At 43.3% G+C, this 20,533-nt stretch overlaps 1 protein-coding gene across 3 annotated transcripts in view; it reads left to right on the top strand.

The window, feature by feature from the left end:
- Positions 1-5,701: 5,701 nt before the first annotated feature.
- Positions 5,702-20,533, top strand: part of garz (Sec7 domain-containing protein garz) — a 71,547-nt gene continuing 56,715 nt past the window's right edge. For 2 of the 3 annotated variants that reach the window (XM_084589663.1, XM_084589660.1), the window contains exons 1-7: positions 5,702-5,838; positions 6,248-6,356; positions 6,481-6,679; positions 9,478-9,705; positions 11,996-12,102; positions 12,731-13,114; positions 19,559-19,760. In XM_084589663.1, coding sequence (XP_084445789.1) covers positions 6,261-6,356; positions 6,481-6,679; positions 9,478-9,705; positions 11,996-12,102; positions 12,731-13,114; positions 19,559-19,760 — 1,216 coding nt within the window. In that variant the 5' untranslated portion in view covers positions 5,702-5,838; positions 6,248-6,260. Of the gene's footprint in view, positions 5,839-5,884; positions 6,025-6,247; positions 6,357-6,480; positions 6,680-9,477; positions 9,706-11,995; positions 12,103-12,730; positions 13,115-19,558; positions 19,761-20,533 lie in introns of those variants that run through there. The other variant, XM_084589661.1, reaches the window with a different exon arrangement.

The raw sequence follows: 20,533 nt of genomic DNA, 5'->3' as shown, positions 1-20,533 counted from the left end.
GAGAGCTACGACTGCTACTACGACAACAACACGGGCAGTGCTCTCCTTTTTGAAGCGCGCGCAAGGGCGCTCCGAACCCTTCGGTATCGCCAACTCTTCGACTCATCCCCGGTAATCTCCGGTAAAGCCCCTAACCCCGGTAGGGAGCCTACATGTTTAAACATGTAGGCTCTCTAATCTCCGGTATCCCCGGTAAAACCCCTCAATAAACTAAAAGTAGCGCCAACATGTGAAGTTTGCCGCCCGCCTCCTCTCCTGCGCTCTCCTTCGTCGTTCGACCCTCTCATTGGCCGAGCGCCGTCACGTGCGCGCGCGCGCTTTTTTTTTTGCTGGGCGTGCAGCTTCCTCCTTTCCAGCGGGGCGGGCGGCGCGCGCGCGGCACATATCGCCGTGTGTTTTGCTGCCACGCGGACTGCTACTAAATCGTTCCCGCTGGCTATTTAATTTTTTTTACAAGCATGTTGTGCTCTTTGGCCGGCGGCTGATAGAAGCACGGTGGTGAAGGCGAGTTCAACCAACGCAGACATCGCGTACAAATGGTGTCACGCACTGACAGTTGAAAACGGAACCGTTTCAGCGCAAAATATAAAAAAGAAAACTGCTACCACGCTTCTCAAGTTTCACGGTAGCTTACAATTCAGTCCAACCTGCAAAGAAACCACACAGACTGCAGCTTCCGCAGCCTAGTTAATTTTTTTTTCAAGCATGTTGCGCACTTTTGTCAACGGCTGACGGACTCAAGGAGGTGAAGGCGAGTTAAATCTACGCCAAAATCGTGTACGTATGGTGACACACCATGGCAGCTGAACACGGCACCGTCTCAACGCCAAATATAAAAAAAAATAACTGCTACCTCCCTCCCCAAGTTTACCGGTAGCTCACAAGTCAATCAAAGCTGCAAAGACTCCACACAGACTGCAGCTTCCGCCGCCTATAGTTAATTTGATCTGCAGCTGAAGTTGAAAATACATGGAAGACAGCTGCTGCCACACTTTTCAAGTTTACCGGCAGCTCGCAATCCAGTCAACGCTGCGAAGAAACCATACACAGACTGTTCCAAAATTGTTCCTGCCCGCCGCCTAGTTACAAATTTTATAAAGCATGCCGCTGAGTGGCCAAATGTGACGAACTACGGACACACGGAGATGACGGCGAGTTGAACCAACGCCGAAATCGCGTATATGTGGTGTATGACACTCACAGCTGAAACTATTATGGCGGGAAATCCCTGTCAACATTCGGTAATTATGTTTCAGCAGTGAGTAATATTTTAACCTGAACACATTGCGACAAAATGCAAGGCTCTGGTGAGACCCGGCGCACGGCCGCCTCGATCGGCGCGCGCGTGGCGCTGATCGAGACGGCTGTGAAGGGCGCCTGCTCCGGAGAGCGCGCGCTAGTCGCGCACCCCGTAGGTGGAGCCACGGTCGAAATGCGAGAGGAGGAGCGGCTCCGCCGGAGGAGGAGAGAGGAGATGGCGCTACTTTTAGTTTATTGAGGGGTTTTAATCCCCGGCTGTGCAGAGAGCCATCTGCTGAGCTTGCGGAGAGGCACAGGAGAGCATGGCGCCATTGTTGTCGAGTGTGTTAGATTGTCACTATAATGGTCACCAATGCACCCAGAGGGCACTACCCTCCCACAGGCCTTGGAATTCGCCACTTAAGACAGCGCCGCGCCGGCAAGGACAGTGACGGCATCCAAAGAGCGTCTGCGTCAGTGGTGGTGGATGACTGTACAATCCATCCCAAGAAATGCTGAGGTTGACAGTGTGGACCGCAACTATGCTGTCCCGCAGAGCGCTCTGTGACAGTGACGGCATCCAAAGAGCGTCTGCGTCAGTGGTGGTGGATGACTGTACAATCCATCCCAAGAAATGCTAAGGTTGACAGTGTGGACCGCAACTATGCTGTCCCGCAGAGCGCGCTGTGACCTCCCCCTCGTTCCTCCTCTCAGTTTCCTATTCGTATTCTTCGTCCCCCCCCCCCTCCTTCCTTTTTCTTTTTTCCTCCTCTTTCTTTCAAACAACGGCTAGGGTGCATTTTTGCGCCCACCCGGTGCAAAGGGGAAAGCCACATCATTCATTCCCGGAGGTCGCGAGTCTAGATTCGTCACATGTTCCCTCCATGACAAATCCGTCCGCGACGTCCCACTGTGCCCCAACTCGACCGCGCTACATGAACCCTGTTTACATGGACCCGACAGCGGAGGGTCGAGTTGGGGAGATGAGTTGAGTGGACTCCACCCTGTCGGGTTTACATGAACCTGACCCGACGAGCGCAGAACCGGCGACGAGCGGTGATTACGGCGGTAGCCCGCGTCGAGGCGAAGAGCTAGCAGACGGCCCCCGAGTCCGGTTTCCCCCCGCGCATCTCCAGCGTTTTCCGTACTGTTTTCCTCTCCCACTGTGCCCCGACTCAACCCGACAGCGTTTACATGCTTCCTGCAGCGGGGTCGAGTCCAGTCAACCCACCCCCTGCGCGGCAGTTGACTGGACGCGTCCCGTTATCTTCCCGACTCGAAGGGGTTTACATGAACCCGGTAATCGGTTTTTGACCCGATAACTGAACTCAACCCACTCCTGTCGGGTGCATGTAAACGCCGCTATGCTTTCTGCAGCGGGGTTGAGCCGAGTCAACCCACCCCTGCACCAGAGTTCGACTCGACCCGCTAGTGTTTACGTTCTGAGATGTATGCCGAATGCTTCGGGGTCATCTTGACCCAATGCAGTGCGACAAGAGTACGGATGTCAGAAAATCTGAGCCCTGTAAACCTTTCGCCACAATCGTCCTAGATAATTAAAGGTCTTAATTAAAGGCCAGGAAAAAGATACATATACTTATAATACCCTTCGACAAGCCCTAGATATGTCCTGAGCTTTTTAGACTTTCTAAGAAATCTGCTTAACGTTCTTGTTCAGTGGGAATTAAATAAGCTCTATATTTCGAGGATAACCGATGGTCGCTAAAAGTAACAAATTGGATTCCAAGGGAAGGCACGTGTAGTCGGGGGCGGCAGAAGATTAGGTGGACAGATAAGGTTAAAAAATTTGCAGGGGTTTAGTGGATGCAGGTAGCACAGGACTGGGTTAATTTTATTAACTGGGAGGGCCCTTTGCCTTGAAGTGGATATTTGGATTGTAAAACATTTATTTCGTCAGAAAAGGCAAAATGCGGCTGATGCATGCTAGATGGCTATCAAGTTCAAGTTCAAGATAACTTTATTGCCTTCGATGTAGATGCCCCTCCGCTCCCTCAGTAAGACCCTAGGGGGCCTCCAAGGGAGAGGGAGCCCCGCAGGGGGACGTCTTTCGCAAAGCGTCTCGTTCCAGTCGGATTATTCGAGCTTGCTCCTCTGGAGCCCGACTCAGTAGTAGGGCATCCCAGGTTTCTTTCTCTCTGATTCCATTAATATGCCCGGGAGAATTGGGGCATTCCCAAATGAGATGATCCTGATTGGCTATATTATCCCGCATTTGGTGCAGAACTTTGGAGGTTCCTCTCTCTCCCCGTATACTTAAGATGAAAAGAATCGGTTTGTTTGTAATTTTTTCCAGTCTCTGCACTTGTTAGGTGTGAGAGACCGATCTGGAGGTGGGAGGTCTAATTTTTCATTCCTGTGTGCAGCCGTGATTTCAGTGTACGTGATGAGCGGATCCTTCGACCCGGGTAAGGATGATTCCACGGGCGAGACTGTTAGCAGCCTCATTGCCTGTAATTCCCTCGTGATGCGGGACCAACATGATGAAAATCTCTCTATCCAATACCGATTGTCCAATTATCCTAATTGCATCTTTCGAAACAATCCCCTTATTAAAGTTTCTTACTGCTATCTTGCTGTCGCAAAGTATGGATTTGGCCTTGGTGCTCCTGCAGGCTAACGCCAGAGCAGCCTCTTCCGCTATGAGCGAGTTTCTAGTGTTGAGGGATCCGATGACCACTGTCTCATAGTCTCCCTCGATTACTGCAATTACAACCGCCCCTTCTAGGCCGCAGGCCGCATCGCAGTACGCAATTTGATTAGAGTTTACCCCTCGTAGTCTTTTTCTTATAACTTATGTGCCCTACGCTTCTTGTTGTGTGTCGGGTGCATGTTCTTCGGAATTGGAGCGATTTTTAGTCTTTTTCGGACCTGAAGATGTATTTCTGCTGTCACGTATGACAGCTCCCTCTGGTTTTCCCTTACGCTGGCCAGGATCTTTCTTCCTGCCTTCGTGGAACTCAGTCTCCAGAGTATCGCCTCCCATCACCGCTGTAGCGATTTCACGCTACGTATTATGTACCCCCGTTTTCAACAGCTCTCAGTGCTCTTTTATATGCCCTCCTAATCAGAATATCTAGTTTTTGTTTCTCGCTCTGGCTTAGATTCAGGAACGGGGTTGCATACGCGATCCTGCTGATAATAAACGCGTGTGTTAGGCGCAAGAGGCAGTGCTCCCGCAAACCCTTATCTTTGAGTGAGATTCAACGGAAGATTCCAGTTGCCTGAGACGCATAATTGGCTAACTTGTTTATGACTATATAGTTTTTTCCATTCTCTTGAAGAAGGAAGCCTAGAACTTTTATTACTGGCATCTTAGGTACCCTATTTGCGCCCTACCAGCACCTCCACTGGCGGGTAGAGTTTGAGCAGGCGTCTTTCTTTCCTTTTTTGCTCCTTCGATGAAAGTATAAAAAATTTCGGACTTAAGCGGAGAGCTGGATAGTCCTCTGGCAAGAACGTATTCTTCTACCGTCTCCGCCGCTATCTGAAGTCTATGCGAGATATCGACATTGGAGCAATTGGAGCCCCCACTCATCCAAACAGTGATATCGTCAGCGTATATGCTATGTTGGATTCCCTCTATTTGTCTTAGGAGAGGGGAGAGTTTTCTCAGAGGGAAGTTGAACAACATGGGGAAGAGAATAAATCCTTTTGGCGTTCCTCTATCCCCCGTCGCCAAAGATTCGGACTTGAGATCTAAGAATTTGATGGTAGTTGTCTGGCCGAAAGAAAGTTCTTAACGTACCTGAAGCATTTCACTCCTACGTTGCAATCGTTCAGACCTTGGTGTAGTGCCCTGTGTTCCATATTATCGAAAGCCTCCATGAGGTCCAGCCCGAGAATCGCTCTTGTGCCGGTCTGTTCTCCTTTTTCTAGGACGCTGTGTTTCAACTGAAGCATGACATATCCTATGTGCTGAGACCCGGCCTGTACCCAACCATTTCGTCTGGCCAGAGCCCTTCTCTTTCCATCTATTTAGAGAGTCTTTTCTACACTACCTTCTGAATCAGCTTCCCCAAGCTGGAAGTGAGAGAGATGGGTCTCATATTATTCAAGTCCGGATGTTTGCCTGGTTTGGGAATAAGGACTAGGTTGGACTGCTTCCATTCCTTTGGTATTTCCCCGTTTCCCAAACCGTGTTCATTATTTCAGTCAGATACGTGATTGAATTGCCTTCTAGATTCTTAAGTGTGGTATTGGATATTCCATCTGGACCCGGGGCTGAACCAAGGGGGGCTGAACGCTTCTTTAGCTCAGATTCCGGCTGATGTTGATATTTTGAAATTCGCGCCTCTCAGTAATCAGGTGTTTTAAAAATTAACTATTTTCAAATGCATCATATAACACAACATTCAAGTTCATAAGAAATAAGGAATCAACACTACAGGTAGCTTGAAGGTAGAAAGTATTTTACTACGCAAAAAATTCGTTCCGTCATTCCCCGCCCTTTGAGAGGTGACGTTCACGCTCATGGTGATCGTGATCGGTCCCTCTGGTTGCTGTTTCTACCTCCGTGTTTTTTCTTGCGTGGAGCATATGGCTTGAGTGAAAGTTAATCGCAGGTCACCTCTGCAAGTGGTACGTATTTCTGTTTACAATATTAAACTAGCGCTTTCCCTTTGCAGTTCCTCTGACGTGGCACGGCGGCGCAGCCTTGCGTCACGGGTTTGCATATGACAGTGTCCAGCGCGAAATCGGGGTTGTAAGCTCATGATTTTGCCAGCATACCAATTCACGGGAGAATTTAACGCCAGAAAGTAAACGGTATGCACCATTACTGCGCATTTTGTATTATGTGGCAGTTGTTATCTTTAAAAAAAGCCAGCTGGGATTTCTGCTGTCGCGGACTTTGTCGACTGCTTTTGATTTGCCTCTTCATTGGTACGATCTGTACGCGACGCCACTTGTAGGGAGAACTTGCGGGGTAGTACATCAGCTACAGCCAAGCCTGTTCATTAAACTTGCGCGTTTTATTGCTTGATTTCAGACGAGCGAACAGAATGTATGTTCCGGAAAACCACATCTACATCATCGCCGGGGAAGTATCGGTCATAACAGCCGCATTGAGACGGAGCAGTAGTGGACAGAGCAATCAGGTATTCCCTTAGTAATGCTCCCTTGAAAGTACAGTTTTTGTGATGCAGTAACAGTAAGGTGACATGCTTGCTACTTTTTCTGTGATGTCTTTGCGGTCACACTCGCCTCATTTTTTTTTTGCAGGCGGAAGAACACGAAGCTCTAACCCGCAGCTTTTCAAACCTCAAGGACGCATTGGGCCGCTCTACTGATATTTCAGACATTGAGCCGAGTGTATATTTCGGACCCTTCTTGGAAGCTATTCGTTCAGATGACACCACGGGTATTGTAACTGGCCAAGCTCTTGCGTCAGTGAACAAATTCCTCTCCTATGGCCTTCTTGGTAAGTTCTTTATGTTGGTTGGGCTCAGCATGGGCGGGTTTATTTTACCTATAAAGTTTGTCCATTTAATGCGACCGTCGTCCTGTAATGTTGTTTTGTTAATTTGAAATTTTTAGCGCTTGTTTACTGTGTGATGTCTTGCGAAAATTACCAGTAAATGATGGCACGCTGATGAACTTAGTTCTACACAAACCTTGGTTTGTTGCAGTTATGGGTTATGAAAATACTTTGTGAAGGTAAATATCCTGGACAGCTGTGTGCTGTGAAGCACCCTTCACTTACGGTCCTGGTTTTCATGCTGCACAAGTGGTGTGTGCCTAGCGATATCTGTATCGCAAAGTTGTTCAAGTTGTTTGTCGGTTTGCAGTTTAATGTTGGTGTTCATTGTATGGTAGCATTTAAGAATAATCAATGAATTTGTCATCACTCTAGTTCTTGTTTGCTGTTGCATGCAATTGTAATGACTGTAGTATTCTACTGTTACATTGAAGGTGCATGGTCATGCCCTTCTATGGCACCAGAATTTCAATGGTAGGAAAATGAAAGGGTGTGTGTTTGCTGTTTTTCTGGTGCCTGAAATGGTTGGAATTTCAAAGGTTTCATTGCAGTGTCTTGCACCTTATGTTACTTGCCTCATCTCGGGAGGTAGAAAATTTGAAAATGCCATCACCGAGTTACTCTTCGATTTCTTAATGGTTTTTCTGTGGCTGTTGCTTATTTTTGTGAGATGTATTTGCAATAATAATTGGGGATTTTTAGTTGTGTGAGTTGTTGATCAAGCAGCTTAAATGACCATGCTGTGAGAAAAGAGGCACTTTATTGGCAGTGTCTGGTGCACTATGTATTTCTTGCTCCCCTGTGTACCTTGTAATTGCTAGTATGCTTGTTTGGTGTGGGACCTGTACTTAAAAACATAACTAAAGTAGAAAAGGTACAGAGAAAAGCAGTTCGTTTGATATTCAATGCATATGGCAGATTAGATTCACCATCATCTCTAATGAGTGCTAACAACATTTTGACATTAGAAACCAGAAGAATGATTTCCAGACTGCGGTTTCTGTATTGGCTCTGTAATCTTCAACTTGGTATCAATACACAATTTTTCATTCATCCACGCGTCGTCAAACCAGACACTCCCATCATCACAACCTGGAACCAATCTTTGCCCGTTCTAACAGATTCAAGAACTCTTTTTTTCCGCGCACTGTCTCTTAGTGGAATGCACTTCCAAGAGATGCTTTCTTTGCTAATAATGTAATGGTTTTTGAAGAAGGTGTATGAAAAGTCCTGGGTTGATTTTTTTTGCTTCACTATTTGCCGATTCATTTTTTTTCTATCATGTGTTTGCACTGTACCCTGTTCGTTTTACATTTTTTGCTTGCCAATGGTAGTGCTGAAATGCATTTTCTTGTGGCTTGTGGCCTGTATTGCTTGGTGGCCTGCTTGGTCTATATTGACTGCAATATGTTCTAAATAAAAATAAAATATACATAAAAAAAACATACTTTTGAAAAGAAGGAAATAAAAAGTAAAGTGTATGTTTTGAAAATGAGCATTAAGGTGCGAGCTATTGCCCATTTTTAGCTCCTACTTTTTCATACTGCAACTTGTCACTGGTCTCCAAAAGTTAGTAATTGGAAAAATACATTGTTTCTTGAATGCTTTATGTTTCTAAACATCAAAGGTGCTATGGTAGCTGCGATTGCTGCGATTGCGTGTCATTGTGTGTTGCATGTTTTGAGCTCTCCAGGACGTATATCGAGCAGTTCTTCTGTGGTTCTGGAATGGAGCATCATTACTTTAAATGGCAGCTGTTTATGTGATAAAAAAGGTGCTAAATGGCACATGTACATTGAAATTGCTGCATTTGTGGTTCAGCGTAATAAGCTGATAGATTACTTGTAACAGCTTACTGTCTGTACACATGGGTTTCTGAATGTGTGTGAAGTCTTCTACTGGACCTGTGCCTCAGAAAATGTGATTTTGGAAAGCATTTTTGTTGCATGGCTGCTCTGTTCTTGCTGAGTTAAATTATTAATGTTTGATCCCCTTGTAACTCGTAGCTATCCTATGTTCTTTTTTGTCGCTTGGCCTTTTTCTTTTCTGAAAAAAAAAAGAAAAGAGCATTATGTCACCACTTCCATTTTTATGCGTTGTGGGAACAAAATTACAGCATCACACTGATCAACTGCACAAGTTATGTGCAGGTTTTTTTCTCAGTAAACACTTGTAGGATTTTGCCTAGTCAATCGGTTATTCATGAAAAATGAGCTAGCCAGATTGAAAACTGCATACAAGCTTTTAGCTGGTGCTACTAGATGTGCTACAATCCTGGAAAGCTGCTTGCTTCTAACCATACTCATATAAGTAGTTAGTGCAACCACATATACTGCTGTCGCAATGAATCAGAATGTGGGTTAAAAGTTTTGTCAATAATTCACTATATTAGGGGAGGGAACCCTTGAAACCCACCCCTTGAAAACACTAGGGTGCATAAGGCTTTTTGGTAGTTTTTCTGCTTTGCTATTCTGCCCACCATGGCTGTGCATTGGCATTGACAATGCTTGCTTTCAAACTGTGCTGCCATGCATACCAAAGAACATCAGAAAGCTGTCAGATTTAGAGTTAACTATTTAGTTTTGACACAGACTTGACTCTATGGGAATAAAGGGGACTAAGACAAAAGAGTGACCATAATGGTTTGCCAGTCCCGCTATGTAAGCGTGACTTGTTATAGCCTGTAAATATTTAGGATGAATAACAATGCTTGTACAAATTTTGTGTGTTTTGTGTTGCAGATCATAGATTGGAGTCATCAGCATCAGCAGCTGAAAGTATCGCAGATGCTGTTACACATGCGCGTTTCATGGGCATCGATCCTGCTTCAGATGAAGTGGTGCTCATGAAAATATTGCTTGTTCTGCGATCTCTCTTTCTATCACACGTGGGTGCCCTGCTTTCAAATGAGTCCGTGTGTGAAATGATGCAGTCTTGCATTCGCATCTGCTTCGAGACAAGGCTCAGTGGTGAGTGTGTCCTTTACATTCTTTTACGATTCTGCATACAGGTATAGATCTCAATAAATCAGCGCTTCGTATGTAGTTCAGTGTAATAGAATATAATACAACGAAGTACTGCTGAGAGTGCTAATAATGCTTTGTGCAATGTGTTGTGGGGAACCTTTCTTTTGGTGGTCTGACTAAGTAGTGTGTAGTACATACGTATGAAGCTTCAGCTTGTGGACTCGCTGAGGGAGCGTTGACTGTGCACTGGCTGTCTAAGCTGCATGCACATGCAGTTTGCAAATATTTTGTCCTGCATTATTGCGTAATTGGGCAATCCTTTAGCCCAAGTCGTCTCGAGACTATGCCTGATTGACGGTGAGTAAATGCATTGTGAAATGCATTTTTTGGGTTAAGGAGGGGAGATCTTAGACCACAGCTTACATTGTGGAATGTTGCATGCTCTTGCTGTCCTTCCTGCCAACCTTTAAAGGACAGTGAGGCTGACTTGTATTGCCAGATTACCACATTCAGATGACAAAGTGCCTGCTTGCACTAAAAATGGAGTTTCTATAAGCTGGGAAAGATAAAAAAAAAAGCATTTTAAACTCCAGTTTTCTTAGCAATAATTAGGCAAACTTGAGCGCAGCCAGAAAAAGCTGCAGGATAGATTTTAACTACTATAAATTTAATGAATTCATTCTCCAAGTCTCTTTAATGCCTTTTTATTTGATGCTAGGCTATTTTTTACGCATTTTATTGTCATTTTAAAAGATGCTTGACCAGGTGCTGCACGGCTATTGTGCATGGCCATTGTGCATGGACTTGTGCATGAACTTGTGACCAGGCGTGGAGGCATTTTTGGCATTGGCAAATAGGCATGGAGGCATTGGCAAACAGTGTCGTAGCACATTTTATGGAAAACTTCATCATTTTGTTCTTTTATAGTTTTTTTTTTTACAAGATTTTCATTTACTTCCACTTTTTATTGACCGACAAGGGCTGTTACCATTATGTAATGTTAAAATTAGCTGAAAATGTTGATAAATTGCCAGATAAATTGCCACTTTTGAGTAGCGTGGGAGCTTGACAGAGGTAGTGATCCGATCAATGTAGTGTCAGATAATTATGCAGCTTTTTTTTAATCTGATGGTGGGATGCTTACATAGTGTGACCATGCTTCAGTCGCCTTTTACTGAACCAGGTATCCAGTCATATTTCACCATGTTCTGTTGCTTCAGAGTAGTGTAACAAGAAGAAGGAATAAGGCAGTTTGTCTTTTGAATCTTTTTCTGGTGGGTAGTTAACCCTTTGCTTTCCATGCATATTCAAATTGTTCAATTTCAACCATGGCGTGAAGTGCCCGATTCTGAGCAATCTGGGCTGCTCCTAGACAAGTAACACCATTCTGTATGTTGCATAAGGACTGTACTTCAGTTTTAGAAAACATTGCGCTAAACTTGTCAACATGGAGCAATCGCGGCAACCATGGCGCCCCAGGGGCATACTTGTCTTGCACTGATTGTGCTTTGCAGTTACTGTTTTCTGTCGAATTGGCAGCATTTAAACATGACTTTGTATATGCAAGCAGCAGTTTTGTGTAAAAAGATGGCATCCATTTCCCTTACTTTAGTTCGGAGAGAGATGATTGCTGCATCCTCCTCAAGCTACTGACATTTGCCTGTCTGTAACTTATGTTTTCGCTGTTGTCAAGGAGATTCACAGCTTTCTGGGCCTCTGTGAAGGTACTGCTAGGATCTTCAGAAATATTTCGTGCCACCAGCAGTGCTGCAGGAAGTTTTATGCAGGATGCCGCAGGCTTGACCTAGGGACTGCACTGCATACTAGTCGCAAGGGCTGTATGCTAGTGACCTTTTTTTTTTTTTTTTTTTTTTCTGAACCTACATTTGCCATGCAGAGTTCTGTAACTTTGAATGCTGGTTTCTTACATAACAGTAATGCACAAAATGTATATTCTAGATTTTCCATTCCTTCCTTTTTCTGAAGGATGTATAGAATATTTTTGAATTTTCGTGCATCTCAAAGTTTGTCTATAATGTGCTTCTTCAGGTCATTGAAAAATGAATTATTTTGGGTACTCAATGATGGTGCTACAATTAAGAAAAACATTTACAAAATTAAATTTATAAATTTAAATTGGTTTTCCAAAGTTAAACTTCTCTATAGAAGCTTTTATTTGTGTAGAAGCAGTCTGTTGTGACTCTATTCTCTTGGAGAATAGTCAAAATAAGTATACACTGGAAAATGTCTCATATATTTGTAAAAAAAAAAGGAATGTTTGCCTTGTTTTTAGAACTACTACGCAAGTCTGCAGAGCAGGCTCTCATGGACATGGTGCAGTTGCTTTTCTCTCGCCTTCCACAGTTCTCTGAAGTTGCTAAAGGGGGTTGTTCAAAGAAGGTGAGTGTGATATGCTGTGTATAGTTATTTTGAAGCAATGACACACGCACCACATACAAAGCCTTTTTACATAACCTTTTCACATTGAAGAATACTGTATTAAATGGTTTATTTACTATGTTAAACTTTTAACCAGGAGAGTTTTAAGGAAGAGGTTAAAGGTTTAAATAGAGCCCCTTAATTTTTACTTGATTTGCTTTGACTTTAATCCAGTTGTTGTGAAACCAATGGAATCAGGTTTTGTTGGATGCAATTTAAGGGGATGATTAGTCTGTGGGATTCTTTCAAAATTAGCTGCAATGTGAGACTCTTCTCTAAGAAGCCGTAAGTTAGGGGAACCTTAGTGCTTGTTTCCAAATGCTGATTCCTTTAGGTGTTCATCATGCATGGTGCTTCCCATTGATGTGTATTTTCAGGACGCATAATGCCTGCTCAGTTGTATTTTTGTGCTGAGGATAGCTTGGTTGATAATGGGCATTTTTAAACAATTTTTAGCTTCTGTTATCGAAATAGGTCTGGAGCAGGAAATACGGAGCCAGGAAATGAAAGAGCTTCTTTACTGCTCCTTTTTTTTTGCTCATTCTGTTATTGTGCTTATTTGCTGTTCCATGTACTTCATTCCTCTCAGTTGAAAATGAGAGCAAGTGGTATGGACAACGCAAGAAATGCCAGGAAACGTCGATCTCCTGTACCCAAGCAAAGAAAGATCCCTCGGGAGCATGAGTCACCAGCTCAGCAGCAAACGCATGCGGTGTCACAGTCATCAGCAAATGTAGCACCTCTGCCACAGGCCATTGCAACAGACGAACAGCCACCTGTTGGGGAGACCATGGGATCAGGAGTGTCAAAAGTTCCCTTGCCTGGTCCTGGGATGTCAGAATCTGAAGTGCCACCTACTCCTGATTCCAGCCTTGAACCTGGTCCACTAACGGGGGTCATTCACCTATCAGATTCTGTGCCGTCTATTGTTGATTTAGACACCAGTCAGGGTGACTCTTTGAGTGGTGCCCAGGTAAGGCACGTGTTTAACCATATAAACTTTGTAAAAAAGAGACGGTTTTGTTCTCGCTCCTAACTGTATGTCCAACAGAGATGTACAATAAATACTACCCACTGTTAAAGGAGACGTGCGAATGCATGGCTTAAACGCTTTTCAAACCACTGCTGCCGGCAGCTGGCGAGAATGGGTGACAACATGGGCATGCTTAGGAAGAATGGCCAGCCGTGCTTGCAGCGCTTGCACCTTTTGCAATTGTTGATCGCCAGCTCTCTCAGAAGTGCTTTGTAAAGCGTAGCAGCCACATGGTCTCATGTTCCCTTTAAGAGTGGACTGTACTGTACTTGTGTTGGCCGGGCAGTAATGTGCCATCAAAATGTTTATTTATAATCACAGCATTAACATTGACACTAGTGCTAGCAGTTTTATCCCAGTGGTGATTTGTTGAGGCTGCTGAGATGTGACTGACCATTACTGCATGCAAAATGTCTGTGAAAATTAGATTTCGTTTGGGTGAAACAGAATGAACAAGAGTTTAATAATTAAATATTTTTTGTACAAAACAAGGTTTCCTTATTTGGGCAGGATTTGGACAGGATTTGCTTAAAAAGGATCAGCAAACACAGGACAAAGAGAGGAACAAACAACACTCTTTTTCCTGTGCTTACGCTCTTTCCTTTTAAGCAGTGTTACATCAACTAGCCCGCAACAACACCCTCATTGAACATTTAACCCTTTGATTGTTGAGCATATATAAAAAAAATTTTCCCCAGTGTCAAATTTCTTTATTTCTGACTTTAAAAAGACAAAATTGTGAAAGTCCGGATAAATAGGCAAGAAATATATAGAGTGTTACAGCCATAGCATCAACGAAACTTAACAGGACAGCAATGACACCCGTTGAATGTCGATAAGCTGAAAGAGCACCAGCAAAGATAAAAATCAGCCTTCACAGGCCTCCACTATCTTCCCAACAAAGATTGAGATAACTTTCGCGTTTCAGTTGCGATCGCATGGAGGAAACGAAACCACGAGGGCGAGTCGCTGCAAATCACGCGTAGCACCGAAGGTCACAGTTTTTATCTATTTTTTGCTTCAAGATGGCAGCATAAACAATTCTGCAACACTTCTTGCAAGTCCTAGATCTTCACGGGCCTCCGTTAGCACCCGAACAAAGAGATCGAGATCGAGTTCTGCGGTTCTTTTGTGATCATGCGGAGAAACCGAAACCGGCACGCTGCTGCAAACAGCGCACAACACTATAGTCGTAGTCAGTTTTATTTTCTTCTGCAAGATGGCAGCATAGACAATTTTTTTTAATACTTCTATTACATCCTAGAAGATGGCAGCACCTCCCATAAGCGTGTCTCTTCAGAAGGGCATGAAATTTCAAACACTTTCAGCATCGTACACATACGGCAAAACCCTCGCGGGATGGAATTCGGCCACTTTACCCTTATGGCAAAAATACTAAAAGGGTTAAGAAGCCTTTCCTAGAACCTGTTAGGGGCTTACTGAGTTTTACTGTTTTCTGGCTTATGTAACAACATTATCTCAAGTTATAGCCAGAAAAACACTGTGCATTATCCCAAGGGTCTTATGTTAAGAGTTTAATTTGTGACCCATCTGTATGAGTTTGCATCAGTAGCAATGCCCTTCCCCTCCCCGATGGCAGTAATAATAGCAGGGCGGGCCATAATGTGCTGTTGTTTTGTCCATAATCTTTTTTTGGTGCATTGTGTCCTGATCAGGCTTGCAGGATGATGCTATTGGAGGCTGAAGTAGGTGGTTAGGGAGGGATGGGCATATTTTGTTTATATTTTGAAATTTCCTTTTTCTCAAATAGCTTTTGCTTGGGCCTGTTTTGTTACTTTTCCGCTCTTGGCAATGGTTCATATAATATTTGTTAGGCATTTTTCTGTTCAACCTGAAAAAAGTTGCATAGTCTTTTCAGTAGCATTTTGCTCTATCTCATGAACAGAATAGGCAGGAAGGGGCCCTATTTCAAATTACACTTTACTAAGTCCAGTCTTCTGCTTCTTTGCTATTGGAAAGCCCAGGCCAGCTTTGATACTGAAACCAGCAGAAGACAGCTTGCTGGCCATTATACCTGATACAAGAGGTGGTAGTTGCCAGTGGGGAAGTAATGAAAGAGTGAGGAAAGAAAAGATTGTTGAAGCACAGCCACAGAACCATGGTGCACTTTGCATTTGTGACCACGGTTTCTGTCTGCACGTTCACTTTTGGAGCACTGATGCCCTGCATTATAATGGAAGTTCGTCTTATCTCGCATGGGATCGTTTCTGGTTTGGACCAGGTGGTAATCAGTTGAGGGTACTATATGTTTGAGGTTATTCATTTTCTGGTCTTATACTTTTTCAAATTTGCGAGGGTAAAAATCGTGCGTTGTTTTCCGACTTGATAATAGGGGAAAAATCGGGTTTTTCGTGGAAACACTTCGAAATTTGTGTTTTACCTGGTTAAATTTATCCAATTTCTTCTAATCGGTGGGTAAGGATTAGGGTTATGTTTTAGGTTGCTTTCAAGAAAATATTTCATAATTGGGCATTTCTGTCGAAATTATTACTCTCTGTGATGTGCAATGGTCAGTTTTTTACAAGTAATATTTTATTTACGTGAGCATGGTCATCGACATTTTACAGGCTTTTATTAACATGCACAAGCATCTGCATGCGCAGCATTTCAGTTTTCATCCGAGACCTGTCTCGTCTCTGGAGGTATCTAGCTGAGAGAACGTTCGCTCGATATCACAGCTGCCGTTAGCTAGACACAATGTCAACGCTGCATTTGCTATCCTGGGGTAGCGCACAGTTGCGTCATTCCAATAGTCCATCACTTCAACACATTCATTTGTGGGGCTTGCTTCCAGCAAGTACTGGTTAAACTTCTCACGAACAGAGTCTACATTGCCAGTCATGGAAATAAAGAGAAGTCGGTAGTCATCAAACGACTGACTCAGCAACCGCTTCTGGAATGGATCGAGTAAGGCACCCAGTTTCCACACTGTCAACTGGTTTTCTTTGCCTGAGACGTTTGGTTAAAGAGTGCAGCCGCATTTTGTGGAGATTTTCGAGCAAAACCCTTCACAACAAGTTTTTACTAATGTGTCATTTCTCTTAGTTAACATAGACAAAACACCTTTTGCTCGATCGCTTTTACTGATCATCGTGGAAAACTCGTTGACCGTCTGCTGTAGCTTGACGTTTACGAGGTGATCAAAGCTCTGCATTAGAAGTTTTCGCTTTCAAGCATTTTCTGGACATCTAAAAGTGGCTCGAGTGCATCTCTCATTAAGACTGCCTTCGCATAAAGAACTTCTTTACCAGAAAGTATCGCTCGAATAGCTTCCACTTTTGTTCTCTCATATGAGCTTTCATTAAGTTCCGTGGGCACAGTTGTTCCAGAGACCGGGAAAAATCTGGTTTTACCCTTTTTTTTTTTTTTAGGAACATGTTCGGGGTGCAAAAACGAACAACCCTATATATGTTGCCATGCACTATAAATAAAAAATTCGAGGACACTTTGGCGACTAAAATGATGAAAGGCAAAAGCCTGAGTGCTGCATTCTGCTACGTGACGGTTGCGCATGTAATGATGAATGCTGTTACGAGTAAAGCAAGCAACTACTCTTTCACATTCTGTGAGTGCATTTATTTAGTGAATTCTGCTTGCAGCGACGAGATCGCGCTCCTTGTATCTTCGCAGTTGTTCTACGTTTACTGTTGTATAGTTGATTTTACCGGCTGTGCAGTATTAATTAGTAATTTATTAGGTACACAATGGTCACTAATTATAAATGATTAAGTTGGCATCAATTAGATATATAATTAGTAATTGGTAGTTGGTTAGACTAACCAGTAATTAGTAATTAATTTTGACAATTAATTAATAATTGGTAATTAGTTATTATTTAATTAATCAGTAATTAATTTTGACTATTAGTAATCAGTAATTAGTTATTATTTAATTAATCAGTAATTGATCATTGATTGACATATGGTCATATAAGGCGCATACTGTGGTGGTGCGCTGTGATTGATCGATACCTCCATGACGTCATCGAGTCTCGACCGATCAGAGCCGCCGCAAAAGCGTGAATTTTGCTGGCGACAACGATGAGGCAATAAAGGCTTTCGACTTAAAAGTGAAAAAAGTCGAGATCGGAAATAAGTTTTTAACGAGCAGGACAAGCTGTCGGGCTAGTTGGTTTCTGCGTCTTACGTGTTCCTCCGTCTTCGTCCCTGTCCGGCTACGCGCTGCTAAAACTATGGAAAACCAACTAGCCCGACAGCTTGTCCTCTTCAAGTTTATTTCTTGTTCAACGGGCACTTTCTCTTCTCAGCGCCTCTGCATCTTACGTGTTCCTCCGTCTTCGTCCTTGTCCGGCTACGCGCTGCTAAAACTATGGTAAACCAACTAGCCCAACAGCTTGTCCTCTTCAAGTTTATTTCTTGTTCAACGGGCACTTTCCCTTCTCAGCGCCTCTGCGTCTTACGTGTTTCTCCGTCTTCATCCTTGTCCGGCTACGTGCTGCTAAAACTATTTAACGAGCAGTAGCCCAAACTGTCAATTGATTGCAGGTACAGTCAAACTTTATGTATAACAAGGGTTTAGAAGGAAATATTAGAAATAACAAAGGGGAAACCATTCCTCTTGGAAACTGTCATAAAAGACTATGGATTTGATATCTCGTTTTGATGAAGTAAATTTTTCTCTGCAACAGAACATAATAAAAAGAACCCGAATGGCTATTTTGCACTGGGAATGTAAATTAGCAATGGTGCTCAACACTTCCATATTGATTCTATGTGGCAAATTGTAATCATTGCGTATAAATACAAAACATGCAGAAAGCTTACCCTAGCTCAAGGGGGGTCTGCATACAGCCTGTCTGGACATTTCATGAGCTTTGGTGTGCGGTTTGATGGTGATGTTCACTTCATTGAAAATTGGGTGCCGAACCTCGTTAACAACGTCATGCTGTGCCATGTCGCACCATGCTGTGCCTCGACTGAGTTTCTAAGGTCTTCCCTTGCTCAGCTCACTGCACACAGTCCTCCTTGAGCTTTTTTTTTTTTTTTTCTCTGGTTTCATGCTTAGCTATGTAGTTTCGTTTGTTGCAGCTTGGTTGTAGAAGCTAAATTCTCTGGCTGTGCACTTAGTGCCCTTGACGACATTGACGTCCTGCTGGTTTTACGGAGGCCAGGCAGCAAAAAACGAAAGCATATAACAGTTTTTGCTGACAGCAGTCGAAGCCTTCAATCTGGCTTATGCATTCAGTACAATACATATTGTCGGCCACTTGGTGGGTACTCAGTACATGTGTTGGAGGCATTAAATGGGCGCTGTGTTTGAGTGTACACAATGGCAGGTAAGCCCGCTGCTATGCAGAAGTTATAGTCAAGGTTGCATGCTAGTATCATGGAACAGTGGCTGTAACAAAGAAATTGTGGGGCTTCTTTGACTTCATTAGAACGATGTACAACTCTGTTTTTGTACTTTACTAAGCCAAACTGCACTAAGTTTTTTTAGTTACTTAATAATTGAATGGCCGTTGACTTAAGCATAGCTAAAAAGTATGGTATTTTGTGTCTGATTGTTAATGCCACAAATTTCTGTGTACGTTGGCAGGCCTTTCTCTTAGTCTCAGCATGTTCATATGATAAATCTTGTAAGTGCTGTGTGTGAATACTTGACAGGCTATTTACTGGTGCCTAAAAGGAATTTCTGAATCATATGGTGACTGTGCTTGTGCCTTTGGAGACACTTAGCTGTAAGGTGGTGTTCCACCTTTATGTACAGTGCATTGTAGTGCCTGGGGAACCACTAAGCCCCTCATTATGATAGCAATTTGGATCATGTGCACAGCTTCATGGCTTTTGAATTACTTAGTGCATTAGATGGCTTGACAATGGCATGATGTGCAACTGGGCAGGGGCAATGTTTGTTTCACTCTACATGATATGGTACGGCATGCTTGGTTCTAGTGAAACTGACAGAGGATAAGTGCTGTACCCTGTTTCTATATTTCGTATATCACTGTGGTTTGATTAAGGATGTGTGCCACATCTTTTTTTTTTTTTTTTTTTCATCAGGCTCTCTATGTTTGCACTCTCTCATTTTTTCCTTCTATGAAAATTTTTCAGCGAGACTAAGAGTTGTCCTCACTGTGTTTTATTAGTGTTTTTTTTTTATGATAGAGCAGTGATAAGGAATGGCCATGAGTGGCAGTGGCCGTATCTACTCAGAAAATTGATTCCAGTCTGATAATAATTGAGAGGTACATGAGGCAGAGCAGGTCAGGATTCACACAGTGAAGGCAAGGTCACGGAGCGCGTACACCAGAGAGGCAGTTTGTTGAAAACAGCTATAACATGGCAGTCTTTTCCTGCATCGTACACATAGGTTTGCATAGTTGTGTTTTTATTTTATGTGCAGGAGGGTCTTGACAGTGTCCTGTCTATGAGCCAAGAACTGACAGGGAGCGAGTACAACCTTGTTGGACAGGAGCTGTCAAGCCTGGAAACCAGCGTTGAAAAGGAAAGCACGGGCACAGTGGTCACTATGGGTGGTACTGGAGACAATGACTATGTGAATCCACACGGTGTGCGTTTCACAGCACTGCATGGGGGCCGGGAAGGCAAGTTTGAGGCATTTTCTAAAGCGCAGTGTTTAGGCTTCTGTTCATCTTACTAGCTGGGTAAAAGTTGTACTTTTGTACACTGCATCAGGCAGCATGCATAATTAAGTCTTTTACTATTTAGTCAACTAGTACTATGTGCACAATATGCAGTGAATCATGGTGCTTGAGCTTAGTTTAAAGAACAAGTGACCATATTGCTTGAGAATGAAACTTCATCTGCTGCATGAGGACACCTTACACAGGTAAAATGTAAGGTTTTATCACAGGGGGTATGCAAACATTAAAATGTTCAAATATTATTTTTTTATTTATACAATACTGCAGACACTAAGTCCAAGCAGAGATATTAATTGAACATGGAGAAAAGAAGTGCCTTCAAATATCAAATATCAAATAGTGTATGATTTTTGCAAACGGAATTGCAAAAGCTAGACCGATTCAGCACCATAAGAAAGAATAATGTGCACAGAAGTGTAGCTACTTTATTAGACAGTGTAGCAGCTTTACAACTTGTAATGAGATCATGCAAACTAACAAAAGATGAAATTCACAGTTTACACAAATTAAAAATAACTTTGTGAGTGGGAAAACCTCGTTAATTCGGACTTCAAGGAACAAGAAGAGAAGCTAGCATTAAAGTGAGTTGTCATATGCCCTCCTGTCCTGAGAAAAGAAGAAAATACTGCTGAAAAGGGGGAAAGGCAGAGAAGAATTGAGAGGAAACTGCATCGCACGAACAGCTAGCTTCCTGTGGCAAGTGCACAGGTTCA

The sequence above is a fragment of the Amblyomma maculatum genome, chromosome 1, assembly GCF_055883805.1.
Source record: "Amblyomma maculatum isolate TAMU_Amacu chromosome 1, ASM5588380v1, whole genome shotgun sequence".
Classification (NCBI taxonomy): Eukaryota; Metazoa; Arthropoda; class Arachnida; order Ixodida; family Ixodidae; genus Amblyomma; species Amblyomma maculatum.
Note: the sequence above shows the minus strand (reverse complement) of the source record. Positions and strands in the feature narration are given on the sequence as shown.